Source organism: Carlito syrichta, unplaced genomic scaffold (genome assembly GCF_000164805.1).
Source record: "Carlito syrichta isolate Samal-C Ts95f unplaced genomic scaffold, Tarsius_syrichta-2.0.1 Scaffold309408, whole genome shotgun sequence".
Classification (NCBI taxonomy): Eukaryota; Metazoa; Chordata; class Mammalia; order Primates; family Tarsiidae; genus Carlito; species Carlito syrichta.
The window spans coordinates 380,715-391,532 of NW_007253504.1; the positions used below are offsets into that span (position 1 = coordinate 380,715).

General features: G+C 38.6%; 1 protein-coding gene across 10 annotated transcripts in view; it reads right to left on the minus strand.

Moving 5' to 3' along the window:
- CCDC88A (coiled-coil domain containing 88A) overlaps positions 1–10,818 on the minus strand; it is a 144,429-nt gene that overhangs the window by 55,990 nt on the left and 77,621 nt on the right. For all 10 annotated transcript variants that reach the window (XM_021717152.1, XM_021717151.1, XM_008067207.2 and 7 more), the window contains one exon: positions 4,942–5,126. In XM_021717152.1, the coding sequence (XP_021572827.1) occupies positions 4,942–5,126 (185 nt within the window). The remainder of the gene's footprint in view (positions 1–4,941; positions 5,127–10,818) is intronic.

The window sequence follows — 10,818 nt, forward strand, 5'->3', positions numbered from 1 at the left end:
ATAAAGCAACTACTAAATAAACTAAAAAAAGATATTAACTCTAACACTATTATAGCAGGGAACTTGAATACCCCACTGACAGCCCTAGATAGATTATCGAGGCAAAAAATCAACAAAGAGATCGAGAACCTAAACTTGACACTTGACCAAATGGACTTAATAGATACCTACAGATTATTCCACCCAACAACCACAGAATATACATTCTACTCATCACCACATGCAACATTGTCCAAAATCGATTACATCCTTGGCCATAAATCGAGCACAAACAAATTCCATAAGGTTGAAATCTTGGCATGCACACTCTCAGACCATACTGGAATAAAAATAAACATCAAAACCAACATTTCCCCAAAGCCCACAAAGACATGGACACTAAACAGCATGATGCTGAACAACTATTGGGTCAACACTGAAATTAAAGCAGAAATTGAAAGATTCCTGGAAACACATGAAAATGAATAAACATCTTACCAAAACCTCTGGGATGCCATGAAATCAATTCTAAGAGGGGAATTTATAGAGCACACGTCAAGAAAATGGAAAGATCACAAGTGGAGAACCTAACAAATCACCTAAGGGAGCTGGAAAGAAAAGACCACCAAAACCCCAACTTTAGCAGAAGAATCCAAATCACAAAAATAAGAGCCCAAATACAGAACACAGAAGACAAAAATATCATAGAAAACATCAACAAAACAAAAAGCTGGTTCTTTGAAAGAATTAACAAGGATGATGGGCCCCTAACCAGAATGACCAAGTAAAAGAGAGAAAAAGCCCAAATAAACACAATCAGAAATACAAAAGATCAAATCACAACTGACCCCAAAGAAATACAAAAGATTATCAGAGATTACTATGTACACCTATATGGAAGCAAACTTGATAACCTAGATGAAATGGAAGACGTTCTGACATCACACAACCTCCCCAGGTATAAACAAGAAGACATTGAGACACTAAATAAACCAATAACAACCCAGGAAATTGACTCTGTCATATGAAAACTACCAAAAAAAAAAAAAAAAAGCCCTGGACCAGATGGCTTTCCAGCAGAATTCTACAAAACATACAAGGAGGAGCTGATGCTAATCCTACTGAAAGGATTCAGAAAGATGGAATTCTCTCCAAATCATTTTACGAAATAACATCACACTGATACCCAAACTGGGTAAAGATCCAACAAAAAGAGAGAACTACAGGCTAATAACCCTTATGAACACACATGCAAAAATCTTCAATAAGATTCTAGCAAATGAGATCCAAAAACTTCCCCCAAGACCAAGTAGGCTTCAACCTCAGACTGCAGGGCTGGTTCAACATTCGCAAGACCATAGATGTCATTAAATGTATCAATAGATGTAAAAACAAGAACCACATGATTATCTCATTAGATGCAGAAAAAACTTTTGATAAAAATCCAGCATCCTTCTTGATAAAAACCCTCAAACACCTAGGTATAGAAGGAACATACCTCAAAATAGTAAGTGCCATCTACGATAAACCCACAGCTAACATATTGCTAAATGGACAGAAACTAGAAACATTTCCCCTGAAAAGTGGAACAAGACAAGGATGCCCGCTATCACTCCTCTTGTTCAATATTGTGTTGGAAGTCCTAGCTCAGCAATCAGACAAGAGAAGGAAATCAGGCGTATCCAAATAGGAAAAGAGGAAGTCAAGTTATTCCTCTTTGCTGATGGTATGATCCTATACCTTGAAAATCGAAGAGAATCTGTCAAAAACCTGCTTGCACTCATAAAGGACTTTGGCAAAGTCTCAGGGTACAAAATAAACGGGCAAAAGACAGTTGCATTCCTATACACCAACAACAAGCAGGCAGAGACCCAAATAAAAAGCACAATTCCATTTACAATAGCCACAAAAAAAAATGAAATACCTCAGCATCTTCCTAACCAGAGAAGTGAAAGACCTTTACAACAAGAATTACAAAACACTGCTCTAAGAAATCCAAAAAGACACAAACAAATGGAAAAATATTCCATGCTCATGGATAGGAAGAACTAACATTGTGAAGCTGTCCATCCTACCAAAGGCAATCTACAGATTCAACGCAATACCCATTAAGTTACCAACATCATTCTTCTCAGACCTGGAAATGACAGTACAGAAATTTATATGGAAACATAAACAACCACAAATAGACAAAACAATCCTTAGCAAAAGAAACAAAGCAGGAGGTATCACACTTCCAGACTTCAAACTTTACTATAAGGCTACAGTCATCAAAACAGCCTGGTATTGGTACAAGAACAGGTACATAGACCAATGGAACAGGATAGAGATTCCAGAAGCAAAACCTCAACTCCTCAATCAACTCATCTTTGACAAAGCCTCCAACTACAACCACTGGGGAGAGGAGAACCTATTCAGTAAATGGTGCTGGGAAAACTGGTTGACGACATGCAGAAGATTGAAACAGGATCCCTACCTATCACCATACACAATAATTAACTCTAAATGGATCAAAGACCAAAATGTAAAACCTATAAGAATCTTAGGAAGTGCAGGAGACACTCTTATGGAAACTGGAACTGGCAACCAATTTCTATTCAGAACCCTAAAGGCCAATCTCTTAAGAAGCAAGATAGACAAGTGGGACCTCATCAAACTAACGAGCTTCTGCACAGCAAAAGAAACCATCAAGAGAGCAGGGTGACAGCCCACAGAATGGGAAAAAATATGTGCCAACTGTATATCTGACAGAGGCCTAATATCTAGGATCTACAAAGAACTCAAACACGCTGAAAAGAAAAAAAACAAACACTCTCTTTAAAAATTGGGCAAAAGACATGAACAGACACTTCTCAAAAGAAGATATACAGGTAGCCAACAGACACATGAAAAAGTGCACAAGTCTCAATCATCATCAGAGAAATGTAAATCAAAACCACACTGAGATACCACCTAACCCCAGTAAGAAAGTCCATCATTAATAAAACAAACAACAATAGATGCTGGCGAGGATGTGGAGAGAAAGGAACACTTCTACACTGCTGGTGGGAATGCAAACAAATGCAACCCCTTTGGAAGACAGTGTGGCGACTCCTGAAAGAACTAGAAATTGACCTACCATATGACCCAGCAATTCCTCTATTGGGAATATACCCGGAGGAATTCAAATCATTCTACAAAAAAGATACTTGCACACGTATGTTTGTTGCAGCTCTATTCACAATAGCAAAAACATGGGACCAACCATGTTGCCCATGGAAGCTGTACTGGATTAAAAAAAAATGTTGTACATATATACAATGGAATATTATGCAGTCATAAAGAAGGACAAATATATAGACTTTGCAGCAACTTGGATGGATTTGGAGTCGATCATATCAGTGATCTATAACAGAAACAAAGAGCAGCGTACCACATGTTCTCACTCATAAATGGACCTTCAACAATTATACTACCATAAGAAAGCGATTGGCAGTAATGGGAAACTGTCAGGGGAGAGGGAGTGGGATTGGCAGTTGAGGGAAACTGCTAGGGGAGGGAGGGCATACCTCATCAACAAGGGTACCTGTATAATCAATGTTTGTATCCCTAACCTGAATTGTACCCCATGTCTTTATAATAAAAAAATTAAAAATAGAAATCATGTATATTTTAAAGATAGGATTCTATTTATGTAAAATGGTGTATGTATATGCAGAAAGATATGTAAAAATAAAATACCTGGTCTAATTGTTGTATAAATGTAATATTTCTGTTCACCTAAAACCTAACTACAATTCAGGTCTCATAATGCCAAAATTATGGTCTGTAAATACTACTTCCCACTAAAATAAATAGATTTTTAGAGAAATATCTGTATCCAGATCTAAAAGAGGAAATGTTCTAGGTGAGCCTAGGATGTTCTGTCATGGCAGAAGCAAGGAAGCACTCAAGGAGTGCTAAGGTTATGTCATAAGGATTCAGGAAGGAAGCAGCTTTTAGAGTTGGGACAAGTAAGAAAAATAAATGTAGTGGATTGAAATGCTACAGATATTTTTAAATTGATGGGGGCTGGGCACGGTGGCTCTCTTCTGTAATCCCAGGACTTTGGGAGGTCAAGGTGGGAGGATTGCTTGAGTCCAGGAGTTTGAGACCACCCTGGGCAAAGTAGCCAGACCTCCTCTCTACACATAAGAAAAACAATTAGCTAGGCATGGTGGCACATGCCTGTAGTCTCAGCTACACAGAAAGTTGAGGAAGAAGGACTGCATGACTCAGGAGTTCAAAGCTGCAGTAAGCTGTGATTGAACACATTCTAGCCTGGACAACAGAATAAGAAAGTGGGAGGAAGGAAGGAGAAAAACATGTTAAGTGGCACAAAAATGATGTAATCAGCAAAATCTGGATTGTGGGCAAACTCTATCAGTCAAACAACTTGGTTTCTTCAACAACAAAAAATAGGGAAAAAGAGGGAACCTACAGACTAAAATATAAAAGATTTAAGGGACACAGTTATTGACTAAATGTATTGCTCTTATTTGAATTTGGATTGAAACTAAATAAAAAACAAAGATCATAATAGAATGGAGAAATTTAAACAGATAAAACGTTGATGTAAAAATAATTAATTTTTTAGGTATGATAATGTCACTGTTCTTATTTTTTTAATTCCTTAATTAGAAACAAACACTCTAATTATTGGTGAAATCACACAATGTCTAGGATTTGCTTCAAAATCATCTAGAGGTTATAGGGAGTATAGGCAGGGAGATAAATAAAATAAGATCAGCTATAAGTTATTAATTGCTGAAGCTGAATAATGAGTATAGGGTTCATTCCCACCGTATTTATGCATATTTGAAATTTTCCATAACACATTAAAATACTATTGAGGGTACAGTTTAAAAACAAAAATAAATGTGCTATTTACCTATACTTCTACTGCATTTTTAAACATCACAATAAACATAACATTTTTTTTACCTTTTTAATTAGTCTTTGATTTTCTTTTTCAATTTTCAGGATTTTGGAAGTGTTGCCTTCTACAGAATCCATGGTACTCCGAAGCTCTTCTACAGTTTTCGTCAAACTTTGGTTTTCCATTTCCAACTTCAATAATCTACTTGATGTTAACTCATTCACCTCATGGCCCAAGGATTTCTGTGGTGCTATAATATTGAAAAATTTGCCACTGATAAAACTATGTTTACTCTTTACTGTTTAAAATATTGAGTATAAATGTATTACATCACCTAGTCCTTAAGCTTATTAAAAAATTCAATTAAGTAATATAAGATAGACACAATAAGAACAGACTAATAAAAGAGCGGTAAGTCTTTAACGCATTCATTGCATTTCAATGGACCAAAAAGCACAACATTTAGATTGAAGAAACTAGAGTTCCAGTTCTAGTTCCATAAGAAATTAACTACAATTTCAAAGCCACTTTAACCTCAGTGAATCTTAGGTTACTTTTGTCATTATAGCTACTGCCTTGTGTATCTCACAGGGTAGTTGTGTGACTCAAGAAATATAAAATTGTATCTATGTCATACTTTGAAAAATTAAAGGCAATTCAAGAGAAAAAAATTCTAATGCAATTCTGAGAAAATCAAGACAGTATATACTGATCATGTTGAAAAAAATCTTCTAAATGAAAAACTCAAGCTAAACTTCATGGAAAAAAAGTATAAAGAATAACAACATCCTTTCCATTTGCCAAGGGAAATCATCTTTATAAGTGGATTTCAGCATTACACTTATTTTATAGGGAAATTTGGTGTGTAGTTTTTAAAAAGCTCTTAAGTAAGCCAAAAATAGCTATTATTATTGACTCTATAACTGTAGACATTAAATATTTTGCTAATATAAAAATATTAGGATTTATAAATAAAATGAGACCTATAATTTATTTTGAAATTCTAGATTTCAAAAATGGAAATGGGTGAAGGTATTGAAGAGCATAGCCAGGTCTGTCTACTTTTGTATACATCTGAAATTCCTTTTCATAAATGCACACACATACAACATAATCCATCCCTACACACACATTCTCTTCAAAAATTAGATTAAGTAAGTAACTCCCACATTTTAAGCAAAGAAAATCTCAGTTTTTATTTCCAGTTTTTGTGCTAGTCATTGTGTTGTTAATCTTTTCTAAAAGTTGGTATACTAAATAGTTACTGACCTTTAAAATGACAGTATCATGCTGTTTTGATTATTTTAGCTTTGTAGTAGATTCTGGAATCAGGAAATGCTGTGCCTCCAGTTTTGTTCTTTTTGTTCACATGTTTTAGCTATTTGGGGTCTTTGGTTACATATGAATTTTAGGACTGTTTTTTTCTATTTCTGCGAAAAATGTCATTGGAATTTTGATAGAGATTATATTGAATCTGTAGATCATTATAGGCAATATTTTAACAACATTAATTCTTCCAATCCATGAACATGGATTATCTTCTCATTTCTTTCTTTCTTCCTTTCTTTCTTTTTTTTGGCGTTGGAGTCTCAACTCTGTCACCCAGACTGGAGTGCAGTGGCTGCTCCCGGCCACCGCAGTCTCGAACTGCTGAGCTCCGGCAATCCTTCCGCCTCAGCCTTCCAAGTAGCTGGAACTACAGGAGCGTGCTACCACGCCCGGCTAATTTTTTTTTTATTTATTGTAGAGATGAGGTCTTGCCAAGTTGCCCAGGCGGGTCTTGAACCTGCGGGCTCAGGCAATTCTTTCACCTCGGCCTCCCAAGGCCTGAGATTAAAGGCTGAGCCACCGAGCCTGGCCCTTCTCATTTATTTCTACCTTCACTTTCTTTCAACAAAATTATATAGTTCTCAGTGGAGACATCTTTCAACTCCTTGATTAAATATATTCCCAAGTATTTTTTTGTAGCTATTTGAAAGGAAGGACCCCAAGAAACTTAGAATAAACTTAGTTCATATTTTGCCTTAACATAACCATTTTTGCTTAGACTAACATGCTTTGAATCTAGCACAGGTTAAACACAGATAGATAAATTTCCAATAGGCAGGTTTTAGGAAGCATTCAGACATTTTACAGTAGGTCAAGCTGGCAGCCTACCCCACCTCCTTGGCAAATCTCTGTCAGATGCAAGACAAGAACAGCCCAACCTTTCAATTCATGGTTTAGCATAATAATTTCTAAGAAATTTCCAGGTTCCTTGTTGAAGGCGGAAGGTCAAAGATCACTCCTTAGCTGACCAAAGCCATAGAAATAATAAGCTGGGCTCGGTGCCTCAGCCTGTAATCCCGTGCCTTTGGGAGGCTGAGATGAGTGGATTACCTGAGTCTGCGGGTTCGAGACCTGCCTGGGCAGGCGAGACCTCATCTCTACAATAAATCAAAAAATTAGCCAGGTGTGGTAGCACGTGCCTGTAATTCCGGATACTTGGAAGGCTGAGGCGGAAGGATCGCTGGAGCCCAGCAGGTAGAGGCTGCGGTGGCCAGGAGCGGCCACTGCACTCCAGTCTGGGCGACAGAGTGAGACTCCAACTCAAAAAAAAAAGAAAAGAAAAGAAATAATAGATGACCTTTTTTGCTGAAGAGTTTGTGGATTCAAACATCTGACAGGCCTCTTGCAGGAAAAGCCCCTCCCCTTGTCTCTTCCCATCTAGCCCACCAACAGAGGGCATGAGATGCTAATATCTGGGTATGTCAAGATCTAAGGCTCAAGTGGCTACAATCAACATCAAAAACCAACAGTCCTGGACATTCCTTTTGGCCCAGATTCCTCCGGGGCCCAAACCCCCCTTACCCCAAAGGCCCTTAAATATACCCAGTTTCTGGCCCTTTGGGCAGCACTTGCCTCTGAGTGCTGCCCCCTTTTCAATCTGTGAAAAGCGAATAATAAACTTTACTTCCTTCTGTGGCAGAAGGTGGCAAATGCTCAAATATATTTCTTGTGTGATTGAGTGAATGAACGCAAAAACACATGAATAACCACTTTGGGGTCAGCAGTTGGCCCCATGGCAATCACCTGGGATGACAAATTGTCTCCCACTAACCCTGTGGCAGAAAAGGGGCCGGTTTTGTTGAAAAAAACCAAATGGCCAAAGACTGACAGCTCTCATGGAAATGCAAAAGAGCAACTAATTCGCAGTTCCTGGAGACCATTTGTTCTTTGAAAGATCTGGCCGGCTTGGTGGCTCAGCCTGTAATCCCGAGCTTTGGGAGGCTGAGGTGAGTGGATTGCCTGAGTTCGAGGCCCGCCTGGGCAGCTTGGTGAGAACTCATCTCTACAATAAATCAAAAAAATTAGCCAGGTGTGGTAGCACGCGCCTGTAGTTTCAGCTACTTGGAAGCCTGAGGCGGAAGGATCCCCGAAGCCCAGCAGGTCGAGGCTGTGGTGGCTGGGAGTGGCCACTGTACTCCAGTCTGGGTGACAGAGTGAGACTCCAACTCAAAAAAAATAAAAAAAAATAAAGATGAATGAAGAAAAAGACAGTAAAGAATAGTCAATTGTGCATACATCTCTGGGTAGCTGGAGGCATGAGTTTTGTCTTTGTTCTGACCTGGGAGGATACGCTTTTAATTGGAACATACTTTAGTTTTAAGAGCTAGACTTACATTACAGTTAGCATGTCCTTGTTTATGGGAGGCCAGCAAAGAATCTACTTATGAATGATAAGTCCTTCATAGATGCCTGAGGTCTTTTACTTTTCCTGGGGATCTGGCTGACGCACAATGTTAGCAACAACTATTCATCTGACAGAAGATGCTGCATGGCTCAGCCTCCTGGCTTAATCTTCCATTTGCATATGAAGTTTGGGAGTCTTGAATTTTTCTAAACCTTCCTTTACATATTTCTTTATCTCTTCTACTACTCTGACTCTGGATAGAACTTCTAGTACTATATTGAATAGATATAGAGAGCACAAGCATCCTTGTCTTGTTCTTGATCTTAGAGGAAAAGCTTTCAGTTCTTCTCTGCTGAGTATGATGTTACCTGTGGACTTGTCCTTTATGCCCTTTACTGGGTTGAGGTACATTCCTTCTATATCTAATATGTTGAGTGTTGTATCATGATAGGATGTTAAGTTTTGTCATGCTTTTTCTGCAGCTATTGAGATGATTTTTGTTCTTTATTCTGTTAATGTACCACATCTGCAATGCTGCACCTTTCTTGTGTAAGCCAAAAATACAATTTTAAGCCCTTCCAACCAACTGACCAGATCCCCTCTAGGCCGAGAGACACATGAAAAACTAATCTACGAAAGAAAAGGAGATTGGACAGACAGACATACTTCCTTAGGTTCCTCCTTTGTGGAGTTTTTGGCACAACTGACCAGCATTAACATTAAAATAGAGATCATAAGACTGACAAAACAGACTCTGTGGCAATAAGATATGAAATTCCAACTTGACTGTGGTATAGCATCATATGATAGCAGGCCACAAAGAAAATACAAATATTTTTATCCCAAAATACATTTTTTTGATGTTTTGAAATAGCCCCGCAAAGCCTTCTTTTGTAGGGAAATATTTGTATCTGTAGAGAATCTCCCTTCCAGGTCTTCCCAGATCCGAGATATTAACTTAGAGTCTGATACTTTTAAAATCTGAATAAGAGACAGTTGCCATCTATTCTCTTTAAGAGTTGAGGCTTCATCTACAAATTAAGAACTTGGGCCTCCACTCTTAACTCAGACATTTCCTTTCTGCTGATTTCAGGTCTTTAGACAATAGCTTAACACTTTCAACTGTCAACTTAAAAAATCCCTAAAACCTACCTATAACTTGTGAGCCCCCAGTTTGAGATGTCCCACCTTTCCAAGCAGAACCAATGTAAACCTCACATGTATTGTGATTTATGTCCTTGTCCATAAACCTCTGTCTCCCTAAAAGGTACAAAATCAAGCTATAACCCAACCACCTTGGGCTCATGTTCTCAGAATCTCTTGGGACCATGCCCTAGGTCACACATATTTGGCTCAGAATAAACCTCTTTAAATATTTTACAGAGTTTGGTATCTTTATCAACACATGCATCCCAGGGATAAATCCCACTTGATCATGGTAAATAATCCCTTTAATGTGCTGTTGAATATAGTTTGCTAGTATTGTGCCAAGGATTTCTGTACATATATTAAACAGAAACCTTAGTCTGTAACTTTCTTTTCTTCTAGCATCCTTGTCTGGCTTTAAAGTATCAGGGTTAATACTGGCCTTGTAAAACGAGTTTGGCGAAAGGTACCTATAGAAACCTAGAAGACACTTAGCTTATTCTTGGTCTTTGTGCCTCAGTGTAACCATTAGAAAGCATTCAGACATTCTACTGCAGGACAAATAGCAGCCTATCCCATCCCCCTAGGCAAATCTTCAGATACAAGATCAGGACAGCCCAAATGACTACTCCACCTCTGGTCAAGAAGTTTGTGAATTGCAAATGTCTAACAAGTCTCTTTCAGAAATCACATCCCCCAGGGTTAACCTAATCAGCCCTCTGTGAACTACATGACACAGATAAGCCCCACCATGGCAGCAATCATGTGACTAACCCACCCATCTGCTTGCTGTCTACCACCTGATATTATCAGTACCTGCGCCTGCCCGCCCCTTTGTGATGACCTGAAAGCAGACCACCCCAATCACCCTAATGATCTTCCCCCACCAAGAGGAATGCTTAAAAGGACTCAACCACAAGCAACCAGCAGCCATTGCCTTGCTAGACTCTGGTGTCACCATGTGCTCTTTGAGCTATGGCTGTCCCCATGCTTCCTGGCTTTGGTCCCCCCACCCCACCTTAGGGAGGTGAATCTTCTTTCTTCCTTCTCTTTCTCTCTCTAATCTACTTTTTTTTTTGAGTTGGAGTCTCACTCTGTTGCCCAGACTGGAGTGCGGTGGCCG